Source organism: Mesocricetus auratus, unplaced genomic scaffold (assembly GCF_017639785.1).
Source record: "Mesocricetus auratus isolate SY011 unplaced genomic scaffold, BCM_Maur_2.0 Super-Scaffold_100007, whole genome shotgun sequence".
Classification (NCBI taxonomy): Eukaryota; Metazoa; Chordata; class Mammalia; order Rodentia; family Cricetidae; genus Mesocricetus; species Mesocricetus auratus.
In genome coordinates this window covers 85,754,726-85,780,207 of record NW_024429191.1, presented here as the reverse complement: position 1 = coordinate 85,780,207, position 25,482 = coordinate 85,754,726, and the positions used below count along the sequence as shown (strand labels likewise).

At 39.2% G+C, this 25,482-nt stretch overlaps 1 protein-coding gene across 1 annotated transcript in view; it reads right to left on the bottom strand.

The window, feature by feature from the left end:
• The window catches only part of Cep112 (centrosomal protein 112), a 384,852-nt gene that overhangs the window by 341,339 nt on the left and 18,031 nt on the right, over window positions 1-25,482 (bottom strand). Inside the window, 2 exon segments of the mRNA XM_021227128.2 lie at window positions 5,951-6,028; window positions 7,513-7,606. Of these exon segments, the coding sequence (XP_021082787.1) occupies window positions 5,951-6,028; window positions 7,513-7,606 (172 nt within the window).

Here is a 25,482-nt window from a genome sequence, read left to right as displayed (position 1 = left end):
ATTTCCAATCAAGAGCTATGCAGATGGTAGTCAAGAGCTGGCTCTAGCCCACATCATTTCTGTTATTGGTCTCTAGTTTGATTTCTTTATCTGAGGGGTTATAATTACAAACATCATAGTCAGGTTGTAAGACTCAAAAATGTTGACAAGGATGGTTTGTTTCTCAGTGAACAACTGGAAAGTTTTAGAGCCACTTACAAGTTCCATTACCCCTTTTATGGAAAACAGTTCTGATGTCAGTTCTATTGTCTAGGTCTCTAAAAATCCATCACAGAGGTACAATCCAGAACTACAGCAATAGTTTAAGTCGTAATTCAATTCTCTAAAATTTTGCTATGATATTTCTGAGTGTGTTCTTAATAAAGACACCTTGGAGAAAGGCCAACATGTGTGTTGTTTTATACAAAAAATTCTCTTCTCATTCTCAGATTACCCCACACATTAGCACTGAACATTTCCTTCTTGGTCCCATAAACCAGAATGCTGAGCTCCCTCAAAGTCTGTGTCATCTAGAATATCATACAACTCCACTGATGGAGCACTCTCAGAGCCAAGTGATGAGAGAAAAACAAGGGAAATAAATGTAACCTGCACTGCAGTATTCTTTGTGTAACAGAGGCATTTCTCCCTGGCTTTATACTGACAGGACCAATCCGCTGCCACTTCACCACAACAGTTTTAAGCTGGACTAGAGACAGGGCCAAGAAAAAAAGGGAAGGAAGGAGAGAAGGAAGGAGGAAGGAGGGAGGGACACAGGGAGGGAGGCAGGGAGGCAGGGAGTAGTCCCAATGGCTTTCCTGGTCTATTTCCTAGAACTCTAAATGAAATGATTGGCTCCTCTGTGGATTTTTACCATCTAAGCCTACTACACAATTCCCCAATTTGTCTACCCTGCAATCAAAGCTGGGAGTTGAAGAAGAAAAGCAAATATGCATCAGGCACCAAGGAAACACTGCTCTATCCGCTGTATCTGTGTCCCTCCCATTGCCCTGCATTGCTTACTTTCCAGCATCCCCAAGTGGCTGCCCTCCATAATCTGTCCAGAGTTTTCAGTTACAGAAGCTAGGCTGCAAGAGGCTTATTTCATTGTGGAGTGAAACGGAAGTTTATACTCACTTTTAAAAGAAATTAATGTTAGTTTCTCAAATAAAACTCTGAATATAATTTCACTTCACAAATTTAGGCTTGGGAAAATGCTATAAATATTTTTATGCCTGTGTCTGCTATTATGAATAAAAATAAAACATAAAAATTTCAGAAAAAAATCATTCATATTTATTCCACATAGAAATTATCTTAATTTTGTGAGCACACATGTCCAGACAGTTTTAAACTTTCATGGAATTTATCTTACCAAAATGTCAAATTTTTGCATAAATACCCCCAGGACTCTCATTAAGATTACTTGTCCCATTCACACAATCTGATATATTTATTCATGAGGCGAATGTCACAGGGAAATGAGCAGTCCAATATATTAACATGGTCAACTTGGTTTCTCCCCAAGATTAGGGCATAAGATGACAATGACTTTCTAACATAAATGAAAAAAACATCAGATTGCCCAAATAAAATTGGATGAAGTAGCTGAACTGATGTGGCACTATTCAAACTCAAGGCATTCTATGAACCAATGCCAGGCATGTTTTACTCGGTCCCTTCAATGAGATTACCGGAGTAGAGTACATGGAGGACAAAGAGGAGAAAGCCTGAAAGAAATGGTAAAAACAGGGGAAAGACAACAAAAATCTGAATGAATGGTCTCAAACATTATCAGTTCAATCCCAATGTAAGGGTAATTAATACATTTTAAGATTAAAAAAAAAGATCTTCCAACAGAGTTATTTTTTCTTTTAAACAAACAGTACACCTTCAGCAAAGCAGTAGAATACAAGATTAACTAAAACATCAGTAGCACTATTATATACAGATGATAAATGAGCTGAGAAAGAGATCAGAGAAACATCACCCTTTACAATTGCCACAAACATAAAATACCTTTGGGTAACTCTAGCCAAACAAGTGAAAGACCTGTATAACAAGAACTTTGAGTCTTCAGGAAAGAAAGTAAAGAAGATACCAGAAAATGGAAAGATCGCCCATGCTCTAGGATCAACATAGCAAAAATGGCAATCTTACCAAAAGCTACAGATTCACTGCAATCCCCATCAAAATCCCAGCACAATTCTTATATTTAATATAGCATCCTGTGTGTTATTTGGGGGCTCAAACAGCTCAGCAGGGCCCGGGAAGACTACACATTACAAAATAGTGTCAGAATGTGGGGCATAAATTTCTACATAGAATGACAAAAGCTTAAGAGGGCATTTTAGAAACAAAAGAACAGAGAGAAACACGGCTTCCTGGTAGCAGCGTTTTTTTTTTCTCAGGTGGGTTCTGTTTTGCTAGAGACAAGCAGACTCATTCACACGGCTCCTTTAAGGGAGTCTTCCTGACTCAGCATAAGTGGAAAAATTGCAAGTCTCTTTTAAGAGGCCCTGCTAACAACTGAATGGTGTGTATGAGCAGCTGGCAGTGGCAGTGACTACCCTCTCCAAGCCAGCAGCAAGCTGCTTGATGGTGGCATAAGCTAAGGCGGTGACCACAGCTCCCAATGCTGGTGGCACACTTACGCCCACTATGTTGGGAAGCCAGCAGCTGTTTCCACTTAAATAATGTTGTTTAGCAGATAACAGACACGTGGCCAGAAAAACATAAGATTTACAATAAAGTCAGATTCAGATGAAGTAAAACCTTGAAAAGTTTTATATTGTGTTTAAAAATATAGGTAGACTTGGGAGAATAATAGAAACAAGATACTGAAAAAAAAAAAGAGTGTAGCTGGGTGTGGTGGCACACGCCTTTAATAGAGAAAATCACCAATGCACTGACCGAGCAGAAGAAAGAGTGTCAAGAACTTACAATAATAATAAAGAAAGAACTGAGCAAGCAAAACCACAAACAAGACTGCAAAAAACTAATGGCTGAAAGGTGAAATATTTAAAAATGACAGGTAAAACTCTCATTACTACTTTTTAAAAATCTCTACTTGAAGTGTATACTAGAAAAAATTAACATATTCCTGAAAAATAAAATATATTTTGAGAAAAAATGTATTTAGCAAATTCTAGAAATTCCAAAATCTAGAACAGCAACTCTATCAGAGGAAAGAAGACACTGACAGTAGTGCCAGCAATGTCAAGAATGCAGCCTTACCTCAAAGCACAGATCAACTCTAGCTGCTAGCTGCTCCTTCAAAGACAAAGCTCTTCAGACAGATGAAACGGAAATGAAATGAAAACAAACCCCAAGCTTTCTACTAACTGAATAGTTTATTCTACCCTGATCAAGAGATACAGGTTAGCCTGGTTAATGTACATGCATTATAAGTCTATAAGAATGTAAAGCCTTTCTATTTTATATAATTTATAAATCTGTTGAATAACAAAATGGTAAAACAAATTCCCAAGCAGAACTAATTTTAAAGTATTACATCAAAATATTTTAGATATTTTTAAATTTTTTTCTTATGTGAAAGATATAATTCCCTCAACAGTTAAATAATCACAAAAAAAGGGTACTAAGAAATGTGCATCCAAAACTCCAGACGGCTCAGGGCAAAGGCAAGTTTAAAAGAAAGCACCAGGGTTCATTCCTTCTTTGATGCTGCTCTCTGCAGAGGCCATCTGTCCTTCCATGTCCACACTGGCAACAGGACTCCCTTCCAGCAGCAATCCCCTGTACCTTCAAACATGAAATGCTTTCCTTCGGGCTTATTATCCTCCTGCCCAACAGCTCTGCTTCTCTTTTCCCTGTAACTAGCATATTCCCAAAATGAATAGGAGATTCACACTATTCTCATTCCATATCTAGTTTCCACGCTTCTAACTGTCCACCCAGGACAGACACGCTCCTCTCTTAATCCCCATCAGCCCCAGTCTCTGCAGTCTCTGAAAACTAGAGCTGCTCTTGCATCTAGCCAACACCTCCAAAAGATGTCTACAGCCCTTGAATTTCATGAGCTCCAAGCCCTTAATTCCACAATTTTAACCTTCTTCTGGAACTCCACCAGTCTAAAATAAAATTCTGTTTTAAAATAAGTTCTTCTACTTGAAACCTATTGGTATCAATAGAGTACCTAATCCAAAAATCAAAAATTCAAAACGTTCTAAATTCGTTAACATTCTGAGTGCCAATGATGCTCAAAGATTCCACTTGGAGAGCATTTAGATTTTAGGTTTTTAGATAGACTTCAGGGCCTGGCCTGTATAAAAATGTTAATCTCTGTGTTAACATTTTGAGACAACTTTATTCCTCTGATTTTTATATTTAAATTTTTAAATTCTTTTTATTTTTACAGTGCTGGAATATAAATTCTTAAATAGTAAAAGCATAATGAAAATCATTTGAAAACCTTTTTAATGTCTTCAAAGCAAATGAGCAGTATATATGAAATAGAATGTGATGGGAGAGAAAAAACCTCCCAGTCTCATAACCTGAAATCCAAAAGAGAAGCTTCTCAGTTAGTTTGGCAGAGCACACCTTTATCTCAGAAAGACTACCTATGAATTTGAGACCAGCCTGATATGCACAGTGAGTTATAGGCCAGCCAAGGCTACATAATGATACTGTGTCTCAAAGAGCAAATGAAAACAGTGACATTCTCTATTTAACACCTAATACAGTCCAGCCTATTGACACTAACCAGCCAATCCTTAGATAATCGTAACCAGAAACAATCCCATACAACCAGTTTGGTTCAGTTACACTAACAAATCTTTTTCACACATATATAAATTTCTCCTGTCCACCTAGCAAACACTTCCACCCTTTATGAGAATGGCCATCAGGCAGAAAAGAACACCAAGGAGTCCTCTGAAGACATCTGCTCCACAGGTACCATCTGGGGCAGTATGTACACATCCTCTAGCCCGTCACAAATAACATGGGCACTACAGGGCAGCTCTCACGACTGTCACTGCAGACCTGTCCCCTTCCTGATGTCTAAGTGGCAGAGCTGACCCCATTCCTTACCTATGGTAACTGCCAAGATCTCCAGCTCCTTTTCCCTCTTGGACTCCAATTAATCATCCTCAAGTTCCCTTTTGGGACAATTCTTAAATTCTTTTATCTACTAAACCAAGAACCGGGAAAAGAAACCTATGTACATGGTGACAATTATACATGAAAATTGGCTACTCATTCATGAAGTTTCCTTGAGTTCTTCTCCTCCTCCTCCTTCTTCTTCTTTTAATCTGAATGATTTTCTTCATGTTCTCATTCCCTTCCTTCCCCTCTACCATAGCACATTCACAAGCCACACAACAATATCATGCACAATGAAGCGCTTGTAAAATGATGCTTTCATATTATAATAATAATAGCACTGAAAAGTTCCCATCACCAAAGTGATATCATAGACATTATACTTTTTCAATCACCTCTTTACAAAAAATGAAGGAAAGAGAAAAAAACAAACAAGTCATTTTTTTAAGTTGTCCTATTAAACCAGCAGTGTCCTCATGCATCTTACTTTACCACACCTCTCCATAAAGTCCTTGGTTAATCTACACAATCTAGGTTCATGCACACACACCAAGGAAATCACCTGATGACATCATAGAATGTAGGATGTGGCACTGCTGTCAAGTGATACACAACCCTATTCAACTTTACATATAATTTAGTTTGGTATTTTTATGATATATCATCTTCAATTATTCTTTAGCTATTTCATGTGCCTGACTTATTTCATCAACAATAAAGTTGGCCAAGGACATTTTATATTTCTTTGGAGCGTTCTCTTACTTAAAATTCTCTCAGGGCCAAAACAATAATAAATGTTTAATAACCGATGTTTGCTGAATAGAATTAAATAAGTTAAGATGTTTTCTAATCACAATATGACTCTGCCACGTTGATATATACATAAAACAAATATTGGTTTTACCCCAAGATTCCAACTATTCAGGCGAGCTTCAATGTCACTGTCATCCAAAGAAATAGGAGACTGTTTTGAATGAACTTCCTGAAATAACAAAATAAAACAAGGTAAAAGGGAGAAAATAAATAAGAGAGGAAACAATAGAAGAAACAAAGGAGAAAGGAGGAAGGAAAGGGGGAAATAAGAGGAAGAAAAAAAACAAGACAAAATATAAGTCATTCAAAATAATGAGCATTTTATGTACTTAATTTGGTGATGTGGTATTAGCCACAGAGGACAGGGTTGTTACAAATAAACTAGTCTCAACTCTAACTAATGACTGTCTATTACAGATGCTTAAGGCAATGAGATGCCTTAACAATATATTCACAAAGTAACTAGATTTCAAAAAAAATCAAAAGAATATTTGAAAATTAATCCAGACTCTTCTCTTTAGGTTTCTTGTACAAAAAGTTTTAATTGCGGTGTACCACAGTTGAAAGCAGGGAAGGAACTTGAAAAGATGAATTATTTACTCTCCTTAAAATTTTGTGTTGATGTCCAAGAAAGCTCTTTGTTCTTAAATTGATTCTCACTCATACACTGTATAAAAAGAGAAATAAACTCGAGACTCACATCATGAAAATGCAATTATGTGACTGTTCACTCTCCTCCTTTATAATTCATAGTATTACACATTTATCAACCAAATTAAAACTAATCAATTAAGGACAGCCTAGGAGCTATGCAGAGAAACCACCAATGATCTTAAATCTCTAGGTCCATCTGCGTAAAGTAACAACTGTTTTGCAGACTTGATGCTGTCTTCTGAGACAGGCTCTGCTGCCAGAGCATGTGTCTGCTTTTGGAGCACCTCCCTGCAAAACCCTGAGTGGATCCCCCTACCCATGACATTTATACTGAACACAGCGATGAAAACTGTTCTGCACATTCTGCTGATTTCCCCTAGTCTCTGTTCAACAAAATGTTAGGAGCTCCTATTATGTCTATCTTTAATAATTTGAGATGACTTTTACTGGTGGCTCCTGACCTTTGTATGCCTTATTTGTGAACTCATTATCTTCCTTGTAACTCAAATGCACATAACCCAAGACAGCCAGCATTAGGTAACAATGACTTTTCATAAGAACGCTTTCTCCCTTTTCACAGCTTGCTCAAATCAGTCTACGATAAGCACACTGATTCAAGAGGCATTTGTATCTGAATAAACAGTTTATTTTTTAAAAGAAGCATTTCCTTCATCACTACAAATGTATTCACTTCTTAATTTTATGATCAGTAGGATCTAATCACTCAATGTACTGAGTAAAGAGAAAAAGAATGAAAAATAGCATGTTTCTACATCACTCTTTGATGCTCAGGAGAAATGATGGGCTGACCAACACAGCTCAGCATCAGAGAGCAAGCAGAATGAATCATCTCTTTGTGACAGCAATACATCCACAAAAACCTTTACACTTAAGTTTTTCACTTAGACTTTTAAATACTAAGTGGAACTTTGACAATATGAAACAAGCTGTGGGATCTTTTCAAGACACAGGACAAAGGGAAGTAAAATCCAATCTTACACAGATCTTTGAAGCAATATGTTGTCTGTCTTCTTTATAAGTTGGACTCATGGAATGGGACCTCATCCGAAGCTTCCCAGTGTACTGTTCTCTACTGAAAGACCAAAAGAGTAACAGGTAAACTATGGAGAACTCAGGTAACAGGAATACCCAAATCTAGGTTTGCCTGCCTTTACAATGATTTTGACTCACTATACAGAAGAAAAATAGTCATGTAAATAAGTTAATAACCATTTTACTTCTCATATTTTATTTCATTTACATTAAATAATAAGATGTCACATAAAGGCCATATATTTCCTTTCAATGATTTATTTATTTATTTTTATGTATATGAGTGCCCTATCTGTATGTGAAACTTTATGCCAGAAAAGGGCATCAGATCCCACTATAGATGGTTGTGAGTAATCATGTGGTTGCTGGGAATTGAATTCAGGACCTCTGGGAGAGCAAGCAGAGCTTTTAACTGCTGAGCCATCTCTCCAGCCAGCCATACATTTCCTTAAAAAAACAAATGCTATTTTTTTTTTTTTTTGGTTTTTCGAGACAGGGTTTCTCTGTATTGTTTGGAGGCTCTCCTGGAACATGCTCTATAGACCAGGCTGACCTTGAACTCACAGAGATCTGCCTGCCTCTGCCTCCCGAGTGCTGGGATTAAAGGTGTGCGCCACCAACGCCTGGCAACAAATGCTATTTTTAACTGAGATTCTAACCACAACCATGTGTATTTAAATCATTTCTCTCCCTTCCTTTTTTCCAAGTGTTAAAGAAAGAGTAAATGAAGTGTATATTCTTAAAGAAACTTTGTCTTCAGGTTAGCAAATTTTATTACATTCAAGATGAAACCTTAGAATATACAAAGTAACAAAACTTCCAAATTGCTTAAAGTTTCAACTAATTTGAAACCATATTATAAACTATAGAACACAGAAGCTGTTAATTTAAATATAAATCTTGTTAATTCAGGCAAAATACTGTATGTCTAGGGGCTGGGGAGATGACTCAGCAGTTAAGAGCACTGGCTGCTGTTGTTCCAAGTACAATTCCCAGAACCCACAAGGCATCTTACAACCACCTCTAATTCCAATTCCAAGGGATTATCTTCTTCCCTCTTCTGGTCTCCAAGTACAGCAGGCCACACACTTGGTACACAGAGATGCATGCAGGCAAAATCCCCCAAACACATAATCTGATAAAAATTAAATGTAAGTCTAGAAAAGGGAAATTCTTTTAATAGATGTTATCAAAAAGGGCTCTTCTCTAATATAAAATATCCTATAAAACACTATTCTCTAATATTACACATTAGTCCATAGTTTTCCATACATGCCTTAATACCTACAGCCTGAGCAACAGCTTCAACAGAAACTGACTAGTAAGTGTAAACACTCTACCAGTCTTGGTTTGGCAGCTAAAATTACCACATTCAAAAACGCTGAAAATGTTAAACAGAAAAGCCTAGAAATAAACAATTCATTGAACTTTGTCATCAGCATGGTAGTACAGAAAAAAGAGTATATACAAGGATTAAGAAACCTAGTTTTTCAGAACTTACTTCCCAAAGGTAAGTTGGGAGGACATCCATATATTTAGTTTAAATAACTAATGCTCAACCATAAACTATATCAGAATTTCTTTCCTTCACAAACTTCAAGCCATAAGAATATCTGAAAAGGACAAAAGGGACAGCTCAGCAGAAAATATGCTTGCTGCCACCAATGTAGGGGCATGCCTGAGTGATACACAGAACCACACAAAGGTGGGAAGAGACCCAGTTACACAAAGTTCTCCTCTAACTCCCACATGCATCCTATGACACACATACTCTCACACACACACACACACAAACACAATAAATAAACAAGGCATACATTAAAATGAATACCCAAAAAGGCAAACTACTAGAACAAAAAGACAGTAAAGTAGGACTAAAAAAATAGCATCCTTTGGGTGGATTGCTAGGCAATGCTAAATGTCTGGATAAACTGTATTGAAGAAAACTACTAATTTTTTGTGTCTATACACCCTTCCAGCTGTAAAAATAGTTAAAAGCAAAGAGAAAAACAGATAGGCAATAATTTGAGGATAACTTCATTAGTCAACATGATTGAGCTTGTACAGGCATTTAAAATTTGGTTTATAGGAAGATACACTAAGCACTGGCCTGTTATTTTTTTGAGAATTGATTAAACAATCATAAAAAGAGCTCTAGTTAAAAACTGAAAGATGGTTAAATATTAAAAGTACTTCTCATAGAAAATATTAATAAAAAGGAAGCCTGAAATATTTATCTATTTATTATACAAGAGTGTGCATAAAAGGACAGACTATTAATTCACATGTATCTGCTTCTAGCTACCAAGAACTGTTTTTCCTTCACAATAAATCTTCTGAAAAGATCCCTACAAGTAACTACAAGATGACTTTCATTAGTCTTACCCTTCATATATGTCCTTCAACTACCCTTGAGTATCTTCTCTCTCTCTCTCTCTCTCTCTCTCTCTCTCTCTCTCTCTCTCTCTCTCTCTCTCTCTCTCTTCCCTCCCTCCATCCCTCCATTCCTCACACCCTATACCAGCTATGATCCTAGACTTCTTCATTTAACCTCAATTATTTTAATTTTATCTGCTTTTCCTGGTTAACCTAATCAATATACTATTGGTATTTCAAATAGCAAGGGGAAGCTTTGCTCACCAAATCTGCAAGCCTGGTTCAAATTACTCTTTGAAGTGGGATGTTCTTCTGTATGCTGCAAATGTTGCTCTTATTGTTTGATGAATAAAGCTGTTTTGGCTAATGGCCAGGCAGAATATAGCTAGGCAGAAAAACAGAGTTACCAGGAGTAAAAAGGTAGAGTCAGGGACATGCCAGCCAGCTGCCCAAGGAACAACATGTCTGAAGAACAGCAGAAAGCCATGACCCACGTGGAAATACATAAATTGATTAAAAATGGGTAAATTTGAGTTTTAAGAGCTAGCTAGTAATGTGACTGTGCCATTGGCCAAACAATTATAATTGATATTAAGTCTCAGAGTGGTTATTTGGGAACTGGAAGGTGGAACAAGAAGCCTCCAACTACAACACTTAGTCTTCAACTCCATCACAAATACAAACTGACCACCACTGCCTCTAATTCAACATATCTAAAACTAAACTCAGTAAGGAATTCCTAAAACATGTCCCAATAAAGGCCAAGAAAAGCAGAAGCCAGCTTGTCGTGAAGGCAATTAAGCCAACTAAGGGAGGAGTCAATACCATTGTTAGAATCTGGCTGGCACAAGAAACGGATACTAGGCACAGAAGTTTCATTCCATGCCAAGAAGCTGTCTTCAACTGGACATACAACTAACTTGAACTTGTAGGTATATACAAAGACAGCCTCAATTTTTCAGTGATCGAACTTGAGGTCGATGAAAATGTGTGACAAAGAGTAGGAGGAAAACCATCCCTACAAGTCTCTTTGTGCTGCTGCCACGCAGAATACCTGGTCCTGGTGCTTGCATAATCTCCAGCTGGTACATAGGACATGGTCATAGCAAGCTCATGCACACTTGTACAAATACCCAATCAGTAAAGGGGTGAATTAACTTCAGTATGCCAATGTTAACAGAAAGAAAAAAGTAGTATCTTGCTGTGGAATAATCCTTCTGCTTACTGTAAAAATGTGTCGCTCTCCTAGTTAATAAAAATCTGATTGACTGATAATTAGGTAAGATTTTCATGGTAGAGAGAATGCTGAGAGGAAACAGGGTAGAGTCAAGGGAGTCTCCAGTGAGACACAGAGAGGAAACAGGAGGTGCAAAATGAAATAGAGGTAATGCCATGTTGAAGAATACAGCTTAATAGAAATGGGTTAATTTAAGTTGTAAGAGCTGGTTAGTAATAAGCCTGAGTTATCAGCTGAGCATTTATAATTAATAATAAGTATCTGTGTGGTTATTTGGGAGCAATGCCAAGACACAGAGGAACTCTGCCTACACTATCTTTGCAACCTTTTCTGGCATGCCTTTTACTACTTACTATTAAGCATTAAAACTAGAGAAAATACATATTTCCCCTTTTACTTTTTCTTAGCACTAAAATATTTAGCCCTGTCAAAGTATTCCAAATACCAGCAAAATGCAGGCATGCCCTGTACTAATAAATATCTAAGCAATATTTCATGTAATGGGATATAAAATCCAAGAATATCAATTAAATGTTCCACACAAAAGAAACTTTCTACAAGAAGTAATGCTACCAAGATAGTAGAGAGATTCTCTATTCATGAACCAATTCCCAGTGTGAGCAATTGAGGAACTGGACAAGAGGCTCCTGCCCCACAGGAAGAGTGCAGCCACATCATTAAGGCAGGTAGAATGGGGTACCTGTGCCATCCTCTTACCATAATCCCTCCTCCCAACCATGTGATGACAGATGGGATCTCCAGCTCCCACTTTCATCCTGGGGTGAGGAAGAATGGGAAATGCTGCACACCACCATACTGGTTTCCCAGGTGCCTCCTGGAAGATTTGAGTTTGATTTGATTTCAGTCTTACCTGAATCTGAGCTTTTAAAGGGAGTCAGGTTGAGAACTGGTAGAACACACACAGTATGGACTCACATGCAAGCAGTAGTTAGGGTACCTCATCATCTCAGCACTGATTCATCCAAACTTTGTTTCTCCCCAGGAGGGAGACGGCTGGGACACATACCTAACACTCTGGTCTTGCAGAAGGATGCCCAAGGGACTGAATATGTAGGTAATGACAGGACCAGAATTCTCTAAGAACAAAGGCAACAGTTTGGACTTAAGTCCAAATGGATCAAAGATCTCAACATAAATCCAGCCACACTGAAACTTTTAGAAGAGAAAGTGGGAGATACTCTTCAACGAGTTGGTACAGGAGACCACTTCCTAAACATAACACCAGTGGCACAGGCACTGAGATCGACAATTAACAAATGGGACCTTCTGAAACTAAAAAGCTTCTGTAAGGCAAAGGACACAGTTAAAAAGACAAAAAGGCAGGCCACAGAATGGGAAAATATATTCACTAACCCTACATCTGACAGAGGGCTAATCTCCAAAATTTACAAAGAACTCAAGAAACAAGTCTCCAAAACACCAAAGGATCCAATTAAAAGGTGGGGTACAGAGCTAAATAGAGAATTCTCAGTAGAGGAGGCTAAAATGGCCTAGAGACACTTAAGAAAGTGCTCAACATCCTTAGCCATCAGGGAAATGCAAATCAAAACAACTCTGAGATACCATCTTACTCCTGTCAGAATGGCTAAAATCAAAAACACCGAAGACAATTTATGCTGGAGAGGATGTGGAAAGAGGGGAACACTCCTTCACTGCTGGTGAGAGTGCCGACTCATACAGCCTCTTTGGAAATCAGTATGGAGATTCCTCAGGAAAATGGGAATTAATCTACCACTAGACCCAGCAATTCCACTCTTAGGCATATATCCAAATGAGGCAAGTTCACACAACAAGGGCATCTGCTCCACTATGTTCATAGCAGCATTATTTGTAATAGCCAGAACCTGGAAGCAACCTAGATGCCCCTCAACTTAAGAGTGGATAGAGAAAATGTGGTACATTTACACAATGGAGTATTACTCAGCAGAAAAAAACAATGGAATCTTGAAATTCGCAGGGAAATGGATAGCACTGGAAGAAACCATCCTGAGTGAGGTAACCCAGTCGCAAAAAGACAAACATGGTATGTACTCACTCATATATGGATTTTAGACATGGATCAGGATAGTGCCAGTCTGCACTTCCACTGATAGAGAGTCTGGGAAACAGGAAAGAACCTAAAAGATATGCATATATGCATAGTACCCAAGAGAAGAGGATTGAGACAAGATCCTCTGAATGGATGGGGAACACGGCGAGGGTGGGGGGAGTGGGACCTGGGAAGAAGAGAGGGGGTGAAGAGGAAGAGAGTTGGTCATGGGGGAACAGGAAGTTGAGGGGGTGGGGGTAGAATAGGGGGAAGAGGGAATCATAGGATCGAATACAGATCAGGCACCAGAGTGACCTCGAGTGATCTAAAGGGATAACACCAATTGGCAAGCAAAGCAATAGTGGAGAGACCACCTCGAATGCCCATTCCTGATAATGAACTTGATGTCTATAACCATCTGGGAGCCTTCATCCTGTGACTGATGGAAGCAGAGGCAAACACACAATTAATCACTGAACTGAACCCAAGGAACCCAGTGACAGAGAGAGATGAGTGATGAGCAAATTGGCAAAGAATGGGCTGGCAAAACCAGCAGAGACAGCTATCTGAACAAGGGAGAGCTCTTGGACCCCAGACCAACAGTGGGGAGGCCAGCATGGGCCCCCCCAAATGTGAGTGTCAGCGAGAAGGCCTGGGCAACCTATGGGGCCCTGAGCTGTGGATCAGTGTCTATCCCTGGTATACAAACAGTCTTCGTGTGCCTATAGCACAAAGAGGGATGCTCTCTCAGCCTGGACTCTTAGGGGAGTGCCTGAACCCTACCCAGAGTAAAATGACAGACTCTAGATATGCCCTATGTGGAAGGATTTGGCAATAGGGTGGGAGGGTGGGGGGGGAAGGGGAGTGCGGGAGGAGGGGAGGGAGAGGGAACTGGGATTGACATGTAAAACAAGCTATTTAAAATTAAAATAAAAAATGATAAAAAAAAAGAAATGCTGTAGGAATTTCCCCAGTTGAAAGTAAACTAATTAGCAACATGAATAAGCATTTACATATAAAGCCCACCAGTAAAGACAATTACACGGGCAAATAAAGATTAGTCCATTAAGGTAATGTTAGCAAATTCATTGTTTTCAAGTGCAATATAAAGACATAAACCTTAAAAATGACTACAAACTACAGTAATTTGTTAACGATAATATAAAAAGGGCAAAAACTGGAACATGGATAAAATGCACGGAGGGAATAAGAATAAAGAATTCTTCTAAGCACTCAAAGTTGTTATCACGGGCTCAAAAATGCATACACACATTGCTTCCAAGATTTCAGTGGATGCCTTCAACAGCAGACAGTGCTAACCCTGTATGTACTAAGAGCCACAGTCACTAGAGAACTATGGCATATCAGACACACCACAGATGCCCTGAGTAGAGTAGCCACGTAGGGATGGAGCAAATGGCACAAGATTTCATTATACTACCTAGACTACTACACAATATTAAAAATATGATGGTTTACTGCTGAAATTTCCCACTTACTATTCACTGTAAGTAACTGAGCCTGTGGAAGTAAAACTGTGGTTCGATGGACTACTGTAGTGCTTTATAACTAAAACATGATTATGCAAGTTGCATGGTAACATAATTCTCTAATGTAGTAAATATAAACATATAGAGAAAAATAATCAAAGCATACTGCAATAACCAAAGACAATCAAATCAGAAAGAAACGCAATAAAAGAAGAAATTAACAAAGGGACTACAATCCATCAAAAAGCACGTCACAAAATGGCCATGCTAATGCAAAAATGGGAAACTAAACAACACATGCTTTAACCAATGGACCAAACAAAAATACACAACAAATTTAGAAAGCCCTGAAACAGCAGAAAATTACAACATAATAAAATGTACAAAATGAAGGGAGAGCAATGCTAAGAAGAAAAGTTCTAGCTGTTCGAGTCTAAAAGAAAAATGAAAACTCAAGTCAACAACCTAACTTAAACCTTCAGAAATTAGGAAAAAATGTAACCCAAAGATAGGAGAAAATATTAAAATTATAGCAAAAATTAAAAAAATAAGGATTCAATAACAGTAAGAGTTAATTTTCTGAAAAGATCAACAAAATGACAAACTTAGATATAGGTACTAATTTAAAAGGGTAAGGGACTCAGCTAAAATCAGAAATGACACAGGAGTTGTTACAACCAGTTTATCAGAAATGAATACATTTTCCAGAAAATACCATCTTCAGTTGCATGCCACCATACTGGATAACCTAGCAGAAATGGAAAACTTCCTGGAAATACACTGCCTGAAAAATCTATATCATGCATAGGACAGAAGCAACACAAGTTCAAAGCCAGCCTAGGCCATGCAACAAGCTAAAGAATAGTGTGGCTATATACTCAGCAGCAAGAACCTGTCTAAAAAAGAGAATTGGGGGAGGGTTTCTTATAACAGTATCAAAAGGAATAAAATATTTGGAAATTAATGTGACCAAATATGCCAGACTTATAACACAAATAGATAAAATGTATTCCATGTTCATAGACTTGAAAAATTGATGTTGTTAAAACATTTATATTATTCAAAACAATATACATCAAAACTCTGATGGCTTTTTCAAATAAATATAAAATATAATCCTAAAATCTACATAGAACCAAAATTATACATAATTAAAGCAATCTGGAGAAAAGCTAGCAAAGATCAAGTTATGAAACTTTTGATTTCAAAATATAGGAGAAAGCTACAGCAATTAAAAGAATATAGTTCTAAAACTGACATAATATGAATTCCAGAAGGAGAAAACAACCTAGAAACTGATATAATTTTTAATATAGTAATGAAAATGCTACTCTATATTATATAAATACTGAGGCATGGTAGATATGCCTGTAATCCCAGAACTCAAGAAGCTTTGAGGGAGCTCAAGGCAGACATCTGAAGGCAGAAACTAAAACAGCAACCATGGAAGATGACACTGCTTTCTGGTTTGCTCCCTAGCTTCTAATTCTTGCTTTCTTACACAGCCCAAACAACCTGCCTGGAGATAGTACCAACCAGAAATCTGGGCCTCCTACAATCAGCAATCAAGAAAGTGCCTCATAGCTATGCCTACAGGCCAATCTGATCAAGAAAATAACCCCACTGGGACTCCCTCAGGTATTTCTGGGCAGTATCAAGTTGACAGATGAAGCTAACTAGGAGAGACTACCTCAAAAAAAGAGGAGGGAGGGAGGAAGGGAGGAAGGGAGGAAGGGAGGAAGGGAGGAAGGGAGGAAGGAAGGAAGGAAGGAAGGAAGGAAGGAAGGAAGGAAGGAAGGAAGGAAGGAAGGAAAGGAAAGGAAAGGAAGGAAAAGGAAAGAAAGTTTGCATAGTGAAGAGAAGCTACAAGACTGACCTTTGGACTTTGGACCTTTGCTAGGATGAAAATGCAGCTGTATAAAAAGGATGATTTGATTCAAAAGATGACTTAAAAACAATACAATCTAACTACTGAGAAGAGGAAATCAAAGACAGTCTCACCAAGAAACCAGAGACTGAGATGGAGATCCTTGCTCTTGAGAAAAGACTGCAGTAGGGATGCTCACTGTGCATGTTGAGTTGGGCAACTACACTGCTGAGACTTCAGAAGCAGCTTCTCTGCCATACACAGAAGAAACTATGTCACAACAGACATCCCAGTCCTCTGGTTCTTACAATCTTCCCACCCCCTCTTTCATGATGTTCCCTGAGCACCAGAGGTCGTGTGATAGCTCTATCAATTGGGCTTAGGCAATGCACTATCAGTTGTTCTCTGCATCTTGCCCACCTGTGGATTTCTGGAGACGTCTCCATGAACTAAAGAGAAGATTCTTTGCTGAGGGGTGAGAGTTTTTTTTTGAGGGGTGTGAGTTTATACCCACTCACTCTACCCATTCCTTAGATCCTCACATTCCAGATCTGTGGGTATAAGGATAAGTATTTAAATGCAGTTAGCAATTCCAAGCACTTAGGGAAAGGGGCAGCAATAGGTTCTCCTCTGGGATCCATAACCTCATGAGCCATAGGAGGAACCTCACAGGACCCACCCCTCCATGAAGGGCTACAGTTAATGGCTTCTGAGAGAGGGAGAATGGATCTTCTCCAGGAAAGAGCCTCTCACAGGTTATCCAACCCCAAATTCAGATGGAGAGACAGAGCTAGGTGCAGGAGTATAGCTCTGAATTCCAATCCTCAGCAGTAGACACGTTAGTAACTCCAGAGCTAGTAACAACCAGCTACCCTGTCTGACCAGCCAGTCTAGCTGAGCTGGTGAGCTTCAGGGCTTCAGGTTCAATGAGAGACCCTGCTGGCAAAAAAATTAAACATAAATATACATACATGCACAGGAAGGCATTTGATATCAACCACTCACCTCCACACACAGGCACACTGTGTTTGCACCAGCACACACATGAACAAACATAGCTTCAAAACCATAATCCTAAACCAATTTTATACTGGCTTAGTAACTAAATTGTTATATCCTTGTTATTTATAACAGCCATGGAATTCATAGTATCCGAAGATGGGGTAACTCACACTACTTGGTTTCCATGACCTTGTAAAGCCCCTCTACACTGTATCTAAGTTGGGTTTGTGGCTCATTTTATCTAATAAAATGCACCAAACTGACACTCCACTAGTGCTAGGACAAAGCCTTAAGGTGGTTCTGGAGCATTCTTTGTTACACAACTGGAGACTCTACGCCTCCAAGTAAGAAGTCTGAATACCCTACTGCAGAGAAGAGATAGCCGCATGAAAAAGCCATACGGAAAATCACATGAAGAGGAAAACTCTGCCTCTGAATGGCAAAATGAACCCAGCCTTCAGAGATGAGAACAGCCTGCTAGCCATCCAACTACCCAACACCAAGACACCAGCCATCCAACTATCCCCAATAATTCATCTATCCACCCCAAGACACCAGTCATCCAACTACTAACCTCCAAGACACCAGCCATCCAACTACCCAACACCAAGAGGTCAACCATCCAACTACTCACCACCAAGAGACCAACCATCCAGCTAACCACCACTAAAACACCAGCCATCTAACTACCCACCACCAAGATGCTGTGGGAAAGACAGAACTATTTTCAACATTACATCTCTCTGTAGTCCCCAGATTAGTGCAGGCCAAATCAAAGCATGGAGAGTGGCCCCACTGAATCCAGTCAACATATAGACCAAGTAATAAAATCACTGTCCTTTTAATTGTTAGTATGGGTCATCAAAGAATAATATATTCATAAGACATAAACTGGTTCCTAGAATCAGTTCATTAACTAAAACTTAAAGCATTCAGTCCAGGGTTAGAACAGACACATGGCAGAATCTGAAAGAACCTATAAACTACCATTGGGGAAGGCTGGAAGGACACGAAAGAAAATGGTATTTGACATAGAACAAAAATCCAATTCACATGGTTTGAAGATAGAAAGTTTGCCAAATATCATCATAATATGGAAAATAAAAAAGTATCTTTAATGAGTTTTTATAATACTAGACTAAAAAAAATCCAGGTAAACACTAAAGTGGCAACTAACTATTTTAGATGAAGCAGAAAAACATGGAAAGAAAAATAAAGGTTTCTACTTCTGATAAACACATGATAAAGACATTCCCAACATAGGGTTCATGGCCTTTAAAAACAAACAATTTTTCATTCTCAGTTTGTCATACCCGCAAAAGATCCTAAATTAAGACATGGCATTCAAGCAAGATTTCAGTATTGCCTAGATAGAAAGACAGACTTGCTCATGTAAAACTTTTTGATAAGACTGAAAAGATCAAAAGTAGTCAACAGGTGTGTGCATTTTTAGGCACAGCCCTTTCAAAAGATAAAGTGTGTGCCTCACGGGTCCTGTCAGGCAAGGAGTCCTCTAGAAGCCACTGAAGTTTTCTCCTGAGAGTTCTTAGCCAAGTCTCAAGGGTAACAATGACATATCTCTAAGACAGATTTGAGGTGGCTTCTAATAGTTTGAACCCAAAAGAAACACACAAGGTATTACAAGGTTTTTGAGAAATTTCATCAGCAAATCATTACTGCCTTGAACTGAAAGATAGTACAGATGAAAGAGGCCACTAAACTCCAAAAAGTGCTTTTAAAAAGACATACTGTAAAATTATTCAACCAAGAAAGGAAGCATAACTCCCAAGTGGGTGGAAAGCCAGTGAAAAGAACACATGGCCCATAGACTTGTTCTGTCCTGAAATGTGACAAAAGAACATCTAGCATGAGTCCATCTAGATCTCAGAGCTGTTAACACTCAGTGACTCCTTTGTGCCTCCCACGAGCTCTCTCTTGTTAGAAATGTCTGCCCAGGTTTCCTACACTTGTCCCATCATTGTATCCTGGGTGGGTAGGATAGCTATGTCTCTGAGAAGACGTACAGTGTTCAATACACATGTGGAAAGATGCTACCAACAGACACTAGGGAATATAAATTACAACCACAAGACATCACTACATATCCATAAAAATGGACATCATTACTTACCAAGTACTCCTGGTAAAGTTCTATATTATAAAAACACCAATTCTTTCAAAATTGTTAAATATATTTAAACAATTTCTAATCAAAACTCTCAACAGAAGTATATAAGGAAAACAAAGTGAACGAATTATGTTTACATGGAAATGTAAAACAAGAATTGCCTGGGTGTGGTGGTTTGAGTAAGCATGGCCCCCATAGGCCATGTATTTCAATGCTTAGTCACTAGGGAACGGTACTATTTGAAAGGATTAGGAGGCCTTATTGGAGGAAAGGTGTCACTGGGGGTGAGCCTTGAGGTTTCAAAAGCCCATCCTAGGCTCAGGTGCATCTGTGCACTCCCTCCTCCCCCTCCCGACTGCAGATCAGGATGTAGCTCTCAGTTACTACTCCAGTGCCATAAGCCCCATGCTACCCACCATGATAATAATGGACTAAACCTCAAAACTGTAAGAAAGCTTCTATATAAATGTTTTCTTTTATAGGAGTTTCCTTGGTCACACATTTCATAGCAACTGAACAGTGACTAAGGCAGAAAGTAATTTTGAAGAAAAAGAAGCTACAAGGGTACCAAAATCTCAGAAATTATTTAAAAGCTATACTACTTGAAGCACTATGGCAATTTTACTTTGTCTCCAAGGTGATTCTCCATCCTTTAAAATTGAGAAAGAAAATAAACACTGACCTCTGGCCTCCACATACATGCACACACACCTAAAAGGACAGACACACACACACACACACACACACACACACACACACACACACTGCCCATGGCAGCATGTAGAGCTATAGCTCACCAACAGTGGAGCATGTTTCCAGCAGGTACTAGGGCCTGAGTTCTTTGAAGCACTAGAGCATTAACACAAAGAGAGACAAACAGAAAAAACAACTACAGGTAAGATTCCCTAGTTTCCAAAATTAGCATCAAGCAGAGCAGTGGGGAAAGTTAGTGCTGCCACTTGGTCTGCATTGATGAATATCTAAGAATGATACTTAACACATTCATACTGAGAACACATTCATAGTGAGTCTACGGTTATGGGATGCAGTTTTTACTACTTGTTATTATAGCACACTTATATGAAGAGCTGAACAAGAGGTCATCAGCTATCAAATGCTCAAGTTTATTCTATACTAGTTCTGCCCAAACAAACTGGTAGAAAGAGATATCTTTTTTTTGCTAGTGAGAGGTGCTCAGAAGCCAGAAATTGACCAGTACAAAGCACCTCAATGCTGCTCATGGGTTATCAGCAACAAAGGGCATGTCTAAGAGCAGCATGGAAGCAGACAAAAGGTCCCCCTTGGCTGACAACCCATATCACAGAGCCTAATCTTAGACTCAAGTTGCCACACTTCCCATCTAGACAAAGAACATGCCAGCAGTTCTCCATGTAAGTCAGGTTCTACAATGGTTCAAATGACCAGATCTAGAACTGCAGTGTCCATCACAGTGACAACTAATTAAATATGGTCACTTAAATCTACTAGAATGTAAACTTCACTGATTCACAGCCTTCTGGCCAAGACCAAGCACAGAATGCAAAGTTCAGCTCCTGGGTCTCATTTCAAGCACTCAACAGCCACAGTGAGAAAACACCCACTATATTACCCCTTGCCCCCTCTCTTACACACACACACACATACACACACACACACACACACACACACACACACACACACACACACACACACAAAACCTCTATTGGCCACTGCTATAATCAAATGTATCTTTGCCCAAACACCAATGGTATTCTTAAACTAAATGAACATTTCTTTATGAATAATATTTTCAAAGGTTCTACTATGTGAATCCTAATCACATCTTTGCCAACAGTCATAAACCCTCTAAGAAAAACGGTACTGACTCCCTGCCAAATTCCTACTCCTGAATCAGGCAGCAACGTATTTATAGTGTGTCACCTGCATATAAAACAGTGTGTCAAAGCAAAAGATTAAATTGCTATTTTGGAGTAGACAGACTAAAAAATAAAATTAACAACTCAAATTAAAAAAAATAAAGGCAAAACATTTTTCAAATGCAGCAACACAGTCATCAAAGCGGGTTTTCATTGTACTTGATCCCCCTCTGCTGGCCATGCTATTAAACTGCATGTACAAAGGAAATTCTAGCTACACTAGGAGACCTTTTTAAAGGGCACAGAGAATATCAGCTTTCCACCACAATGCATTCCTGAAAACCACATATGAAGAGGATCATTGTAAAGCACAGCACATTTTCCATAAAGACAGACTGTGACTATATTCCTCATTCCAAACTAAAAGCTACCATCAAATAGGCCATGGAAAACCCTCATGAAAGCAAACATGCAAAAACTATAGTCCCTTGTAATCATTTAAAGTAGGATAATTATTCCCCAAGTCCTTTCTTATAAGCATGAATACATATATCATTTAGCCGACCCAATAAAAGTTAAAAGGTAAGTTCCAATTGATATAAAATTAGTCTAAATTTGATATGTTGAAATGTATATATATCGTTTCAAAACCACCTAGAAATTTTTTGAGAATTTATTATTGCTCTTATTATTTTACATCTTGACCACAGTTTCCTCTCCCTCCTCTTCTTCCAGTCACCCCTACATCCCCTCTGCCCCTCCATCCACCACTCCTCCATTTCTCTTCAGAAAAGGGTAGGCCTCCCATGGATATTAACCAAACATGGCACATAGGGTTTCAGTAAGACTAGGCATCTCCCCTCATATTAAGGTTGGACAGGGCAGCCCAGTATAAGAAAAGGGGTCTCAAAAGCCAGCAAAAGAGTCAGATACATCCTCTTCTCCCACAGTCAGGGGTCCCATAAGAGGACCAAGCTACACAACTGGAACACACATGCAGAGGGCCTAGGTCAGTCGCATGTAGGCTCCCTGGTTGTTGGTTCAGTCTGTCTGAGCCCTATGAGTGCAGGTTGGTTGATTCTGTGAACAAACCTAGAATTTTTAAATATCTAGACTCCTTATAAAATGATATATACAAAATCTAAAGAATTGCATTTTCCACCAATAAATTAAACTCCTCTACAATAAGCAGGAGTGATGTGCCTCCTCCACTGCGAAGCAAGGTTCAGAGGCCAGAATTTATTCAACCTTAATCCCCGTCACCCTCTGTCTTAGTTGGGGTGACTGTTGCTGTGATGAAACACCATAACCAAAGCAACTTGGAGAGGGGAGGGTTTATTTGGCTTATGCTTCCAAATAGCTGTTCATCAACAAAGGAAGTCAGGCAAGAACTCACGCAGGGCAGAAACTGGAGCCAGGAGTATACAGAGACCATGAAGGGATGCTGCTTGCTCAGTCTGCTTTCTTATAGAACTCAGGACCACCATCCCAGGGATGGCATCACCCACAATGGGCTGAGTCCTCCCCCATTGGTCACTAATTGAGAAAATGCCCAACAGACAGATACTACAGCGGAATTTTATCAATTAAGGTTCCCTCCTCAAACGACTTTAGCTTGTGTCGATTTGACATAAAACTATCCAGCATACTCTTTTTTTGTTCCAGTTCTTTTAATTGAAAAACTTTAAATAACATAGAAATATTTGTATTGAGTGATTTGCTTTCACACAGGTATAAGGTATTTATTTACTTATAATTAGTAACATTTTATTGAGTGATTTACATTCATGCAGGTATAAAGTATTTTATTCTTAAAAACCTAGAAATTGTAAAGCTGAGGAGATGGTTCAGTTGGTAAAGTTCTTGCTATACAAACATGATGACCGGAGTGTGCAGCCCCAGCACTACTTAAAAATCTGGGGAGGCAGCGGGAAATCCTGGAGCTTTGGAAGAAGAAACAGACCGATCCCAAGGTCTTACTGGCCAGCCAGCCTAGGCATGTAGTGAGCTCCAGGCTCAGCCAGAGACCCTGTCTCAAAAAAAAAGTAGAAAGGGTTGAGAAAGAGCCAACATCCACCTATGGCCACCACTTGCACAAGCATATACATGCTTATTTGCTCACATACATACATGCTCATACCACATAAATACATGAATACACACACACAAAGCCAGAAATAGTAACTCCCAACTTTCAATTAAACTCTCAAATAAAAGTAAGTGCTATTAAGTAGGTATTCTTTTCCATATTTGTCTATGCCAGAATTCAACTTCACCTTGAAGACAAACTATCAGATAATATCTTATTTCACTGGAATATTATAGAAATAATAATACTCTTTTTGTTTTTTGTTTTGGTTTTTGGTTTTTTGAGACAGAGTTTCTCTATGTAACAGCTCTAGCTGTCCTGGAACTCACTCTGTAGACCAGGTTGGCCTCTAACTCACAGATATCCGCCTGCCTCTCCCTCCAAGTGCTGGAATACAGGTGTGCAACATCACTGCCCCACAATAAAACTCTTTTTTAAAAAGCTTCAAAACCTCTTTCACAGACTTGTAAGAAGGAAACCGGTTAGGTTTATGCTCTGTCTTTGGGAAAGAGCATGAAAAGAATACAAAAAAAGACATGGAGTAGTGTCTACACATTACTATGCAGCTGCAAATGTCGGTACAGCACAGTGCGCCATACTCTGTGTTCCCTGTATCCTGGAAAGTGAGACTTACTAATTCCCTGACTAAACGTGACTACAAATCACCTCTTAAATACTTCCTCCAGTTTGGGGGACTAGAGGATGCAGACCAGTACGTAGGGTGCTTGCCTAGCCTGCATGAGGCCTTGGGTTTGATCCCCAGGACCACATAAGCCCATAAGCACCCATCTGAAAGTCCAAGAGGCAGAAGCAGGAAGGTCAGAAACTCAAGCTCATCCTCAGCTACTCAGCAAGTTGGAGGCCAGTGTGGGATACCTGAGTTCTTATCTCAGAAACAAACAGCAGTAACAAACACCACAGCAACTTCTTCTGATGGCGGGTAGTTACAAACAGACCTTTCCACCTGAGTACTCATGTACTTTTTGGTTTTGAGACTACAAGGTGACTTCTAGAAGCCAAAAACAGTTGATAGCTAGTGGATTTGAGACGATCCTTTGGGAGGATTTCATCAGTACAAAACAACTGTCAAAGACAAGTGAGTCCCTGTATGAACTGTGATAATAGCAACCACCATGTCGTGATGATGGCAGCAGCGCAGTGATACTCAGTAAGTCCTGTGCTGAAGGCTCCACGTGTACTGTTTCACTATGTCCTGACACTGACTTCCATACAACCCACTTTACAAAATGATGAAAGTAAGCAACTCGCCTGAGGACAGATGGTTGCCAAGTATCAGAAGTAGGATTTGAACCATGGCAAACCTCCTCATATCAGCTAAGCCTGGAAACAACAAAGGACAAAGGAACAACTGTCCGGATTGCTGAGGTGGCACAAAGCCAAAACCAGACAAAAGGGCTGGAGAGATGGCTCAGTAGTCAAGACATGGACTACACTTCTAGAGGACTCCAATTCAGTCTCAGAACTTATGCGGTGGCTCTTAACCACCTATAACTGTAGTCCCAGGGGCCCTGACACCCATTTCTGGCCTCCATGGGCATGCAAAACAACCCATTCACATAACATTACATAAATATTAAAATTTAAAGGAAAAAATGAATTTCCATATTTTCTGCCCAAGCTACCTAAAGCTTAGGGGTATCCTAGAAACACAATCCATGAACCTGCATTCTAGTACCAGACACACTGCTGGCAACGCCGTTGTGAGCCTTCTGAGTCTGCTACTACCTCCCCAAATACAAAGGAGCAATGCTGTCAACCTCCCAGGCTTACAGAGAGATCAAACCAGGTAACTGAGAACAA